The 13,130-nt window shown below is 59.6% G+C and overlaps 1 protein-coding gene across 1 annotated transcript in view; it reads right to left on the bottom strand.

Moving 5' to 3' along the window:
* PHYSODRAFT_340847 (hypothetical protein) overlaps window positions 1-13,130 on the bottom strand; it is a gene marked incomplete at both ends in the record, with an annotated part of 59,331 nt that overhangs the window by 20,656 nt on the left and 25,545 nt on the right. The window contains 43 exons of the mRNA XM_009539082.1: window positions 366-599; window positions 1,216-1,292; window positions 1,363-1,449; window positions 1,531-1,588; window positions 2,066-2,142; window positions 2,213-2,270; window positions 2,748-2,824; window positions 2,895-2,952; window positions 3,092-3,168; window positions 3,239-3,296; window positions 3,436-3,604; window positions 3,811-3,942; window positions 4,095-4,280; window positions 4,614-4,787; window positions 4,824-4,863; window positions 4,943-5,124; window positions 5,289-5,370; window positions 5,441-5,498; window positions 5,638-5,806; window positions 5,971-6,071; window positions 6,152-6,188; window positions 6,316-6,489; window positions 6,527-6,574; window positions 6,655-6,816; window positions 6,854-6,912; window positions 6,993-7,029; window positions 7,145-7,330; window positions 7,368-7,499; window positions 7,664-7,837; window positions 8,002-8,175; window positions 8,341-8,514; window positions 8,667-8,779; window positions 8,860-9,028; window positions 9,075-9,197; window positions 9,362-9,462; window positions 9,543-9,711; window positions 10,703-10,888; window positions 11,374-11,559; window positions 11,723-11,896; window positions 12,061-12,234; window positions 12,399-12,572; window positions 12,716-12,817; window positions 12,905-13,078. Of these exons, the coding sequence (XP_009537377.1) occupies window positions 366-599; window positions 1,216-1,292; window positions 1,363-1,449; window positions 1,531-1,588; window positions 2,066-2,142; window positions 2,213-2,270; window positions 2,748-2,824; window positions 2,895-2,952; window positions 3,092-3,168; window positions 3,239-3,296; window positions 3,436-3,604; window positions 3,811-3,942; window positions 4,095-4,280; window positions 4,614-4,787; window positions 4,824-4,863; window positions 4,943-5,124; window positions 5,289-5,370; window positions 5,441-5,498; window positions 5,638-5,806; window positions 5,971-6,071; window positions 6,152-6,188; window positions 6,316-6,489; window positions 6,527-6,574; window positions 6,655-6,816; window positions 6,854-6,912; window positions 6,993-7,029; window positions 7,145-7,330; window positions 7,368-7,499; window positions 7,664-7,837; window positions 8,002-8,175; window positions 8,341-8,514; window positions 8,667-8,779; window positions 8,860-9,028; window positions 9,075-9,197; window positions 9,362-9,462; window positions 9,543-9,711; window positions 10,703-10,888; window positions 11,374-11,559; window positions 11,723-11,896; window positions 12,061-12,234; window positions 12,399-12,572; window positions 12,716-12,817; window positions 12,905-13,078 (5,356 nt within the window). The remainder of the gene's footprint in view (window positions 1-365; window positions 600-1,215; window positions 1,293-1,362; window positions 1,450-1,530; window positions 1,589-2,065; window positions 2,143-2,212; window positions 2,271-2,747; window positions 2,825-2,894; window positions 2,953-3,091; window positions 3,169-3,238; window positions 3,297-3,435; window positions 3,605-3,810; window positions 3,943-4,094; window positions 4,281-4,613; window positions 4,788-4,823; window positions 4,864-4,942; window positions 5,125-5,288; window positions 5,371-5,440; window positions 5,499-5,637; window positions 5,807-5,970; window positions 6,072-6,151; window positions 6,189-6,315; window positions 6,490-6,526; window positions 6,575-6,654; window positions 6,817-6,853; window positions 6,913-6,992; window positions 7,030-7,144; window positions 7,331-7,367; window positions 7,500-7,663; window positions 7,838-8,001; window positions 8,176-8,340; window positions 8,515-8,666; window positions 8,780-8,859; window positions 9,029-9,074; window positions 9,198-9,361; window positions 9,463-9,542; window positions 9,712-10,702; window positions 10,889-11,373; window positions 11,560-11,722; window positions 11,897-12,060; window positions 12,235-12,398; window positions 12,573-12,715; window positions 12,818-12,904; window positions 13,079-13,130) is intronic.

Genomic DNA, 13,130 nt, shown 5'->3' with positions numbered 1-13,130 from the left:
GGCGAGCCATCGCATGCAGCCTGCAACCGCGTAGAAGGCCTCGGTCCCGATTCTCGCCTTGCCCACCAGCAGCCCACCAGCAGTGGCTACACGACCCCTAGCGATGGCACCAATGTCTCGTTGGCCATAAATTAGAGCGCCAATGGTATCGCCATGGCCAGACGCATCTGGCGAGCCATCGCATGCAGCCTGCAACCGCGTAGAAGGCCTCGGTCCCGATTCTCGCCTTGCCCACCAGCAGCCCACCAGCAGTGGCTACACGACCCCTAGCGATGGCACCAATGTCTCATTGGCCATAAATTAGAGAGCAAATGGCATCGCCATGGCCGGACGCATATGATGTGCCATCGCATGCAGCCTGCAACCTGCAACCGCGTAGAAGGCCTCGATCCCGATTCTCGCCTTGCCCACCAGCAGCCCACCAGCAGTGGCTACACGACCCCTAGCGATGGCACCAATGTCTCGTTGGCCATAAATTAGAGCGCCAATGGTATCGCCATGGCCAGACGCATCTGGCGAGCCATCGCATGCAGCCTGCAACCGCGTAGAAGGCCTCGTCCCGATTCTCGCCTTGCCCACCAGCAGCCCACCAGCAGTGGCTACACGACCCCTAGCGATGGCACCAATGTCTCGTTGGCCGTAAATTAGAGCGCAAACGGTATCGCCATGGCCAGACGCATATGATGTGCCGTCGCATGCAGCTTGCAACCGCGTAGAAGGCCTCGTCCCGATTCTCGCCTTGCCCACCAGCAGCCCACCAGCAGTGGCTACACGACCCCTAGCGATGGCACCAATGTCTCGTTGGCCATAAATTAGAGCGCCAATGGTATCGCCATGGCCAGACGCATCTGGCGAGCCATCGCATGCAGCCTGCAACCGCGTAGAAGGCCTCGGTCCCGATTCTCGCCTTGCCCACCAGCAGCCCACCAGCAGTGGCTACACGACCCCTAGCGATGGCACCAATGTCTCGTTGGCCATAAATTAGAGCGCCAATGGTATCGCCATGGCCAGACGCATCTGGCGAGCCATCGCATGCAGCCTGCAACCGCGTAGAAGGCCTCGGTCCCGATTCTCGCCTTGCCCACCAGCAGCCCACCAGCAGTGGCTACACGACCCCTAGCGATGGCACCAATGTCTCATTGGCCATAAATTAGAGAGCAAATGGCATCGCCATGGCCGGACGCATATGATGTGCCATCGCATGCAGCCTGCAACCTGCAACCGCGTAGAAGGCCTCGATCCCGATTCTCGCCTTGCCCACCAGCAGCCCACCAGCAGTGGCTACACGACCCCTAGCGATGGCACCAATGTCTCGTTGGCCGTAAATAAGAGCGCAAACGGTATCGCCATGGCTAGACGCACCCGATGAGCCATCGCATGCAGCCTGCAACCGCGTAGAAGGCCTCGTCCTGATTCTCGCCTTGCCCACCAGCAGCCCACCAGCAGTGGCTACACGACCCCTAGCGATGGCACCAATGTCTCGTTGGCCATAAATTAGAGCGGCAATGGTATCGCCATGGCTAGACGCACCCGATGAGCCATCGCATGCAGCCTGCAACCGCGTAGAAGGCCTCGTCCCGATTCTCGCCTTGCCCACCAGCAGCCCACCAGCAGTGGCTACACGACCCCTAGCGATGGCACCAATGTCTCGTTGGCCATAAATTAGAGCGCCAATGGTATCGCCATGGCCAGACGCATCTGGCGAGCCATCGCATGCAGCCTGCAACCGCGTAGAAGGCCTCGGTCCCGATTCTCGCCTTGCCCACCAGCAGCCCACCAGCAGTGGCTACACGACCCCTAGCGATGGCACCAATGTCTCGTTGGCCATAAATTAGAGCGGCAATGGTATCGCCATGGCCAGACGCATCTGGCGAGCCATCGCATGCAGCCTGCAACCGCGTAGAAGGCCTCGGTCCCGATTCTCGCCTTGCCCACCAGCAGCCCACCAGCAGTGGCTACACGACCCCTAGCGATGGCACCAATGTCTCATTGGCCATAAATTAGAGAGCAAATGGCATCGCCATGGCCGGACGCATATGATGTGCCATCGCATGCAGCCTGCAACCTGCAACCGCGTAGAAGGCCTCGATCCCGATTCTCGCCTTGCCCACCAGCAGCCCACCAGCAGTGGCTACACGACCCCTAGCGATGGCACCAATGTCTCGTTGGCCGTAAATAAGAGCGCAAACGGTATCGCCATGGCTAGACGCACCCGATGAGCCATCGCATGCAGCCTGCAACCGCGTAGAAGGCCTCGTCCCGATTCTCGCCTTGCCCACCAGCAGCCCACCAGCAGTGGCTACACGACCCCTAGCGATGGCACCAATGTCTCGTTGGCCATAAATTAGAGCGCCAATGGTATCGCCATGGCCAGACGCATCTGGCGAGCCATCGCATGCAGCCTGCAACCGCGTAGAAGGCCTCGGTCCCGATTCTCGCCTTGCCCACCAGCAGCCCACCAGCAGTGGCTACACGACCCCTAGCGATGGCACCAATGTCTCGTTGGCCATAAATTAGAGAGCAAATGGTATCGCCATGGCCAGACGCATCTGGCGAGCCATCGCATGCAGCCTGCAACCGCGTAGAAGGCCTCGGTCCCGATTCTCGCCTTGCCCACCAGCAGCCCACCAGCAGTGGCTACACGACCCCTAGCGATGGCACCAATGTCTCATTGGCCATAAATTAGAGAGCAAATGGCATCGCCATGGCCGGACGCATATGATGTGCCATCGCATGCAGCCTGCAACCTGCAACCGCGTAGAAGGCCTCGATCCCGATTCTCGCCTTGCCCACCAGCAGCCCACCAGCAGTGGCTACACGACCCCTAGCGATGGCACCAATGTCTCGTTGGCCGTAAATAAGAGCGCAAACGGTATCGCCATGGCTAGACGCACCCGATGAGCCATCGCATGCAGCCTGCAACCGCGTAGAAGGCCTCGTCCCGATTCTCGCCTTGCCCACCAGCAGCCCACCAGCAGTGGCTACACGACCCCTAGCGATGGCACCAATGTCTCATTGGCCATAAATTAGAGAGCAAATGGCATCGCCATGGCCGGACGCATATGATGTGCCATCGCATGCAGCCTGCAACCTGCAACCGCGTAGAAGGCCTCGATCCCGATTCTCGCCTTGCCCACCAGCAGCCCACCAGCAGTGGCTACACGACCCCTAGCGATGGCACCAATGTCTCGTTGGCCGTAAATAAGAGCGCAAACGGTATCGCCATGGCTAGACGCACCCGATGAGCCATCGCATGCAGCCTGCAACCGCGTAGAAGGCCTCGTCCCGATTCTCGCCTTGCCCACCAGCAGCCCACCAGCAGTGGCTACACGACCCCTAGCGATGGCACCAATGTCTCATTGGCCATAAATTAGAGAGCAAATGGCATCGCCATGGCCGGACGCATATGATGTGCCATCGCATGCAGCCTGTAACCTGCAACCGCGTAGAAGGCCTCGATCCCGATTCTCGCCTTGCCCACCAGCAGCCCACCAGCAGTGGCTACACGACCCCTAGCGATGGCACCAATGTCTCGTTGGCCGTAAATAAGAGCGCAAATGGTATCGCCATGGCCAGACGCATCCGACGAGCCATCGCATGCAGCCTGCAACCGCGTAGAAGGCCTCGGTCCCGATTCTCGCCTTGCCCACCAGCAGCCCACCAGCAGTGGCTACACGACCCCTAGCGATGGCACCAATGTCTCATTGGCCATAAATTAGAGAGCAAATGGTATCGCCATGGCCAGACGCATCCGACGAGCCATCGCATGCAGCCTGCAACCGCGTAGAAGGCCTCGATCCCGATTCTCACCTTGCCCACCAGCAGCCCACCAGCAGTGGCTACACGACCCCTAGCGATGGCACCAATGTCTCGTTGGCCATAAATTAGAGCGGCAATGGTATCGCCATGGCCAGACGCATCCGACGAGCCATCGCATGCAGCCTGCAACCGCGTAGAAGGCCTCGGTCCCGATTCTCGCCTTGCCCACCAGCAGCCCACCACCAGTGGCTACACGACCCCTAGCGATGGCACCAATGTCTCGTTGGCCATAAATTAGAGCGCCAATGGTATCGCCATGGCCAGACGCATCCGACGAGCCATCGCATGCAGCCTGCAACCGCGTAGAAGGCCTCGGTACCGATTCTCGCCTTGCCCACCAGCAGCCCACCACCAGTGGCTACACGACCCCTAGCGATGGCACCAATGTCTCGTTGGCCATAAATTAGAGCGCCAATGGTATCGCCATGGCCAGACGCATCCGACGAGCCATCGCATGCAGCCTGCAACCGCGTAGAAGGCCTCGGTCCCGATTCTCGCCTTGCCCACCAGCAGCCCACCAGCAGTGGCTACACGACCCCTAGCGATGGCACCAATGTCTCGTTGGCCATAAATTAGAGCGCCAATGGTATCGCCATGGCCAGACGCATCCGACGAGCCATCGCATGCAGCCTGCAACCGCGTAGAAGGCCTCGGTCCCGATTCTCGCCTTGCCCACCAGCAGCCCACCAGCAGTGGCTACACGACCCCTAGCGATGGCACCAATGTCTCATTGGCCATAAATTAGAGCGGCAATGGTAACGCCATGGCCGGGCGAATTTGGCGAGCCATCGCACGCAGCCTGCAACCGCGTAGAAGGCCTCGATCCCGATTCTCGCCTTGCCCACCAGCAGCCCACCACCAGTGGCTACACGACCCCTAGCGATGGCACCAATGTCTCGTTGGCCATAAATTAGAGCGGCAATGGTATCGCCATGGCCAGACGCATCCGACGAGCCATCGCATGCAGCCTGCAACCGCGTAGAAAGCCTCGTCCCGATTCTCACCTTGCCCACCAGCAGCCCACCAGCAGTGGCTACACGACCCCTAGCGATGGCACCAATGTCTCATTGGCCATAAATTAGAGAGCAAATGGTATCGCCATGGCCAGACGCATATGATGTACCATCGCACGCAGCCTGCAACCGCGTAGAAGGCCTCGATCCCGATTCTCGCCTTGCCCACCAGCAGCCCACCACCAGTGGCTACACGACCCCTAGCGATGGCACCAATGTCTCGTTGGCCATAAATTAGAGCGGCAATGGTATCGCCATGGCCAGACGCATCCGACGAGCCATCGCATGCAGCCTGCAACCGCGTAGAAGGCCTCGGTCCCGATTCTCGCCTTGCCCACCAGCAGCCCACCACCAGTGGCTACACGACCCCTAGCGATGGCACCAATGTCTCGTTGGCCATAAATTAGAGCGCCAACGGTGTCGCCATGGCCAGACGCATATGATGTGCCATCGCACGCAGCCTGCAACCGCGTAGAAGGCCTCGATCCCGATTCTCACCTTGCCCACCAGCAGCCCACCAGCAGTGGCTACACGACCCCTAGCGATGGCACCAATGTCTCATTGGCCATAAATTAGAGAGCAAATGGTATCGCCATGGCTAGACGCACCCGATGAGCCATCGCATGCAGCCTGCAACCGCGTAGAAGGCCTCGTCCCGATTCTCGCCTTGCCCACCAGCAGCCCACCAGCAGTGGCTACACGACCCCTAGCGATGGCACCAATGTCTCATTGGCCATAAATTAGAGAGCAAATGGCATCGCCATGGCCGGACGCATATGATGTGCCATCGCATGCAGCCTGTAACCTGCAACCGCGTAGAAGGCCTCGATCCCGATTCTCGCCTTGCCCACCAGCAGCCCACCAGCAGTGGCTACACGACCCCTAGCGATGGCACCAATGTCTCGTTGGCCATAAATTAGAGCGGCAATGGTATCGCCATGGCCAGACGCATCCGACGAGCCATCGCATGCAGCCTGCAACCGCGTAGAAGGCCTCGGTCCCGATTCTCGCCTTGCCCACCAGCAGCCCACCAGCAGTGGCTACACGACCCCTAGCGATGGCACCAATGTCTCGTTGGCCATAAATTAGAGCGCCAATGGTATCGCCATGGCCAGACGCATATGATGTGCCATCGCACGCAGCCTGCAACCGCGTAGAAGGCCTCGATCCCGATTCTCACCTTGCCCACCAGCAGCCCACCAGCAGTGGCTACACGACCCCTAGCGATGGCACCAATGTCTCGTTGGCCATAAATTAGAGCGCCAATGGTATCGCCATGGCCAGACGCATATGATGTGCCATCGCACGCAGCCTGCAACCTGCAACCGCGTAGAAGGCCTCGATCCCGATTCTCGCCTTGCCCACCAGCAGCCCACCAGCAGTGGCTACACGACCCCTAGCGATGGCACCAATGTCTCATTGGCCATAAATTAGAGAGCAAATGGTATCGCCATGGCCAGACGCATATGATGTGCCATCGCACGCAGCCTGCAACCGCGTAGAAGGCCTCGATCCCGATTCTCGCCTTGCCCACCAGCAGCCCACCACCAGTGGCTACACGACCCCTAGCGATGGCACCAATGTCTCGTTGGCCATAAATTAGAGCGCCAACGGTGTCGCCATGGCCAGACGCATATGATGTGCCATCGCACGCAGCCTGCAACCGCGTAGAAGGCCTCGATCCCGATTCTCACCTTGCCCACCAGCAGCCCACCAGCAGTGGCTACACGAGGCACCAATGTCTCGTTGGCCATAAATTAGAGCGGCAATGGTATCGCCATGGCCAGACGCATCCGACGAGCCATCGCATGCAGCCTGCAACCGCGTAGAAGGCCTCGGTCCCGATTCTCGCCTTGCCCACCAGCAGCCCACCACCAGTGGCTACACGACCCCTAGCGATGGCACCAATGTCTCGTTGGCCATAAATTAGAGCGCCAATGGTATCGCCATGGCCAGACGCATATGATGTGCCATCGCACGCAGCCTGCAACCGCGTAGAAGGCCTCGATCCCGATTCTCACCTTGCCCACCAGCAGCCCACCAGCAGTGGCTACACGACCCCTAGCGATGGCACCAATGTCTCGTTGGCCATAAATTAGAGCGCCAATGGTATCGCCATGGCCAGACGCATATGATGTGCCATCGCACGCAGCCTGCAACCTGCAACCGCGTAGAAGGCCTCGATCCCGATTCTCGCCTTGCCCACCAGCAGCCCACCAGCAGTGGCTACACGACCCCTAGCGATGGCACCAATGTCTCATTGGCCATAAATTAGAGAGCAAATGGTATCGCCATGGCCAGACGCATCCGACGAGCCATCGCATGCAGCCTGCAACCGCGTAGAAGGCCTCGGTCCCGATTCTCGCCTTGCCCACCAGCAGCCCACCACCAGTGGCTACACGACCCCTAGCGATGGCACCAATGTCTCGTTGGCCATAAATTAGAGCGCCAATGGTATCGCCATGGCCAGACGCATATGATGTGCCATCGCACGCAGCCTGCAACCGCGTAGAAGGCCTCGATCCCGATTCTCACCTTGCCCACCAGCAGCCCACCAGCAGTGGCTACACGACCCCTAGCGATGGCACCAATGTCTCGTTGGCCATAAATTAGAGCGGCAATGGTATCGCCATGGCCAGACGCATCCGACGAGCCATCGCATGCAGCCTGCAACCGCGTAGAAGGCCTCGGTCCCGATTCTCGCCTTGCCCACCAGCAGCCCACCACCAGTGGCTACACGACCCCTAGCGATGGCACCAATGTCTCGTTGGCCATAAATTAGAGCGCCAACGGTGTCGCCATGGCCAGACGCATATGATGTGCCATCGCACGCAGCCTGCAACCGCGTAGAAGGCCTCGATCCCGATTCTCACCTTGCCCACCAGCAGCCCACCAGCAGTGGCTACACGACCCCTAGCGATGGCACCAATGTCTCGTTGGCCATAAATTAGAGCGGCAATGGTATCGCCATGGCCAGACGCATCCGACGAGCCATCGCATGCAGCCTGCAACCGCGTAGAAGGCCTCGGTCCCGATTCTCGCCTTGCCCACCAGCAGCCCACCACCAGTGGCTACACGACCCCTAGCGATGGCACCAATGTCTCGTTGGCCATAAATTAGAGCGCCAATGGTATCGCCATGGCCAGACGCATATGATGTGCCATCGCACGCAGCCTGCAACCGCGTAGAAGGCCTCGATCCCGATTCTCACCTTGCCCACCAGCAGCCCACCAGCAGTGGCTACACGACCCCTAGCGATGGCACCAATGTCTCGTTGGCCATAAATTAGAGCGGCAATGGTATCGCCATGGCCAGACGCATCCGACGAGCCATCGCATGCAGCCTGCAACCGCGTAGAAGGCCTCGATCCCGATTCTCGCCTTGCCCACCAGCAGCCCACCACCAGGTGGCTACACGACCCCTAGCGATGGCACCAATGTCTCGTTGGCCATAAATTAGAGCGCCAATGGTATCGCCATGGCCAGACGCATATGATGTGCCATCGCACGCAGCCTGCAACCGCGTAGAAGGCCTCGATCCCGATTCTCACCTTGCCCACCAGCAGCCCACCAGCAGTGGCTACACGACCCCTAGCGATGGCACCAATGTCTCGTTGGCCATAAATTAGAGCGGCAATGGTATCGCCATGGCCAGACGCATCCGACGAGCCATCGCATGCAGCCTGCAACCGCGTAGAAGGCCTCGGTCCCGATTCTCGCCTTGCCCACCAGCAGCCCACCACCAGTGGCTACACGACCCCTAGCGATGGCACCAATGTCTCGTTGGCCATAAATTAGAGCGGCAATGGTATCGCCATGGCCAGACGCATCCGACGAGCCATCGCATGTAGCCTGCAACCGCGTAGAAGGCCTCGGTCCCGATTCTCGCCTTGCCCACCAGCAGCCCACCAGCAGTGGCTACACGACCCCTAGCGATGGCACCAATGTCTCGTTGGCCATAAATTAGAGCGCCAATGGTATCGCCATGGCCAGACGCATATGATGTGCCATCGCACGCAGCCTGCAACCTGCAACCGCGTAGAAGGCCTCGATCCCGATTCTCGCCTTGCCCACCAGCAGCCCACCAGCAGTGGCTACACGACCCCTAGCGATGGCACCAATGTCTCGTTGGCCATAAATTAGAGCGGCAATGGTATCGCCATGGCCAGACGCATCCGACGAGCCATCGCATGCAGCCTGCAACCGCGTAGAAGGCCTCGGTCCCGATTCTCGCCTTGCCCACCAGCAGCCCACCAGCAGTGGCTACACGACCCCTAGCGATGGCACCAATGTCTCGTTGGCCATAAATTAGAGCGGCAATGGTATCGCCATGGCCAGACGCATCCGACGAGCCATCGCATGCAGCCTGCAACCGCGTAGAAGGCCTCGGTCCCGATTCTCGCCTTGCCCACCAGCAGCCCACCAGCAGTGGCTACACGACCCCTAGCGATGGCACCAATGTCTCGTTGGCCATAAATTAGAGCGCCAATGGTATCGCCATGGCCAGACGCATATGATGTGCCATCGCACGCAGCCTGCAACCGCGTAGAAGGTCTCGATCCCGATTCTCGCCTTGCCCACCAGCAGCCCACCAGCAGTGGCTACACGACCCCTAGCGATGGCACCAATGTCTCATTGACCATAAATTAGAAAGCAAATGGTAACGCCATGGCCGGACGCATATGATGTGCCATCGCATGCAGCCTGCAACCTGCAACCGCGTAGAAGGCCTCGATCCCGATTCTCGCCTTGCCCACCAGCAGCCCACCAGCAGTGGCTACACGACCCCTAGCGATGGCACCAATGTCTCGTTGGCCATAAATTAGAGCGGCAATGGTATCGCCATGGCCAGACGCATCCGACGAGCCATCGCATGCAGCCTGCAACCGCGTAGAAGGCCTCGGTCCCGATTCTCGCCTTGCCCACCAGCAGCCCACCAGCAGTGGCTACACGACCCCTAGCGATGGCACCAATGTCTCGTTGGCCATAAATTAGAGCGGCAATGGTATCGCCATGGCCAGACGCATCCGACGAGCCATCGCATGCAGCCTGCAACCGCGTAGAAGGCCTCGGTCCCGATTCTCGCCTTGCCCACCAGCAGCCCACCAGCAGTGGCTACACGACCCCTAGCGATGGCACCAATGTCTCGTTGGCCATAAATTAGAGCGCCAATGGTATCGCCATGGCCAGACGCATATGATGTGCCATCGCACGCAGCCTGCAACCGCGTAGAAGGTCTCGATCCCGATTCTCGCCTTGCCCACCAGCAGCCCACCAGCAGTGGCTACACGACCCCTAGCGATGGCACCAATGTCTCATTGACCATAAATTAGAAAGCAAATGGTAACGCCATGGCCGGACGCATATGATGTGCCATCGCATGCAGCCTGCAACCTGCAACCGCGTAGAAGGCCTCGATCCCGATTCTCACCTTGCCCACCACCAGTGGCTACACGACCCCTAGCGATGGCACCAATGTCTCATTGGCCATAAATTAGAGAGCAAATGGTAACGCCATGGCCGGCCGCATATGATGTGCCATCGCATGCAGCCTGCAACCGCGTAGAAGGCCTCGTCCCGATTCTCGCCTTGCCCACCAGCAGCCCACCAGCAGTGGCTACACGACCCCTAGCGATGGCACCAATGTCTCATTGGCCATAAATTAGAGAGCAAATGGTAACGCCATGGCCGGCCGCATATGATGTGCCATCGCATGCAGCCTGCAACCGCGTAGAAGGCCTCGTCCCGATTCTCGCCTTGCCCACCAGCAGCCCACCAGCAGTGGCTACACGACCCCTAGCGATGGCACCAATGTCTCGTTGGCCATAAATTAGAGCGGCAATGGTATCGCCATGGCCAGACGCATCCGACGAGCCATCGCATGCAGCCTGCAACCGCGTAGAAGGCCTCGGTCCCGATTCTCGCCTTGCCCACCAGCAGCCCACCACCAGTGGCTACACGACCCCTAGCGATGGCACCAATGTCTCGTTGGCCATAAATTAGAGCGCCAATGGTATCGCCATGGCCAGACGCATCCGACGAGCCATCGCATGCAGCCTGCAACCGCGTAGAAGGCCTCGGTCCCGATTCTCGCCTTGCCCACCAGCAGCCCACCAGCAGTGGCTACACGACCCCTAGCGATGGCACCAATGTCTCGTTGGCCATAAATTAGAGCGCCAATGGTATCGCCATGGCCGGACGCATATGATGTGCCATCGCATGCAGCCTGCAACCTGCAACCGCGTAGAAGGCCTCGATCCCGATTCTCACCTTGCCCACCACCAGTGGCTACACGACCCCTAGCGATGGCACCAATGTCTCATTGGCCATAAATTAGAGAGCAAATGGTAACGCCATGGCCGGCCGCATATGATGTGCCATCGCATGCAGCCTGCAACCGCGTAGAAGGCCTCGTCCCGATTCTCGCCTTGCCCACCAGCAGCCCACCAGCAGTGGCTACACGACCCCTAGCGATGGCACCAATGTCTCGTTGGCCATAAATTAGAGCGCCAGTGGTATCGCCATGGCCAGACGCATCCGACGAGCCATCGCATGCAGCCTGCAACCGCGTAGAAGGCCTCGGTCCCGATTCTCGCCTTGCCCACCAGCAGCCCACCACCAGTGGCTACACGACCCCTAGCGATGGCACCAATGTCTCGTTGGCCATAAATTAGAGCGCCAATGGTATCGCCATGGCCAGACGCATCCGACGAGCCATCGCATGCAGCCTGCAACCGCGTAGAAGGCCTCGTCCCGATTCTCACCTTGCCCACCAGCAGCCCACCACCAGTGGCTACACGACCCCTAGCGATGGCACCAATGTCTCATTGGCCATAAATTAGAGCGGCAATGGTATCGCCATGGCCGGACGCATATGATGTGCCATCGCACGCAGCCTGCAACCGCGTAGAAGGCCTCGATCCCGATTCTCACCTTGCCCACCAGCAGCCCACCAGCAGTGGCTACACGACCCCTAGCGATGGCACCAATGTCTCGTTGGCCATAAATTAGAGCGGCAATGGTATCGCCATGGCCAGACGCATCCGACGAGCCATCGCATGCAGCCTGCAACCGCGTAGAAGGCCTCGGTCCCGATTCTCGCCTTGCCCACCAGCAGCCCACCAGCAGTGGCTACACGACCCCTAGCGATGGCACCAATGTCTCATTGGCCATAAATTAGAGCGCCAATGGTATCGCCATGGCCAGACGCATATGATGTGCCATCGCACGCAGCCTGCAACCGCGTAGAAGGCCTCGATCCCGATTCTCACCTTGCCCACCAGCAGCCCACCAGCAGTGGCTACACGACCCCTAGCGATGGCACCAATGTCTCGTTGGCCATAAATTAGAGCGGCAATGGTATCGCCATGGCCAGACGCATCCGACGAGCCATCGCATGCAGCCTGCAACCGCGTAGAAGGCCTCGGTCCCGATTCTCGCCTTGCCCACCAGCAGCCCACCAGCAGTGGCTACACGACCCCTAGCGATGGCACCAATGTCTCATTGGCCATAAATTAGAGCGCCAATGGTATCGCCATGGCCAGACGCATATGATGTGCCATCGCACGCAGCCTGCAACCGCGTAGAAGGCCTCGGTCCCGATTCTCGCCTTGCCCACCAGCAGCCCACCAGCAGTGGCTACACGACCCCTAGCGATGGCACCAATGTCTCGTTGGCCATAAATTAGAGCGGCAATGGTATCGCCATGGCCAGACGCATCCGACGAGCCATCGCATGCAGCCTGCAACCGCGTAGAAGGCCTCGGTCCCGATTCTCGCCTTGCCCACCAGCAGCCCACCAGCAGTGGCTACACGACCCCTAGCGATGGCACCAATGTCTCGTTGGCCATAAATTAGAGCGGCAATGGTATCGCCATGGCCAGACGCATCCGATGAGCCATCGCATGTAGCCTGCAACCGCGTAGAAGGCCTCGTCCCGATTCTCACCTTGCCCACCAGCAGCCCACCACCAGTGGCTACACGACCCCTAGCGATGGCACCAATGTCTCATTGGCCATAAATTAGAGCGGCAATGGTATCGCCATGGCCGGACGCATATGATGTGCCATCGCACGCAGCCTGCAACCGCGTAGAAGGCCTCGATCCCGATTCTCACCTTGCCCACCAGCAGCCCACCAGCAGTGGCTACACGACCCCTAGCGATGGCACCAATGTCTCGTTGGCCATAAATTAGAGCGGCAATGGTATCGCCATGGCCAGACGCATCCGACGAGCCATCGCATGCAGCCTGCAACCGCGTAGAAGGCCTCGGTCCCGATTCTCGCCTTGCCCACCAGCAG

Source organism: Phytophthora sojae (assembly GCF_000149755.1).
Source record: "Phytophthora sojae unplaced genomic scaffold PHYSOscaffold_13, whole genome shotgun sequence".
Classification (NCBI taxonomy): Eukaryota; Oomycota; class Peronosporomycetes; order Peronosporales; family Peronosporaceae; genus Phytophthora; species Phytophthora sojae.
Note: the sequence above shows the minus strand (reverse complement) of the source record. Positions and strands in the feature narration are given on the sequence as shown.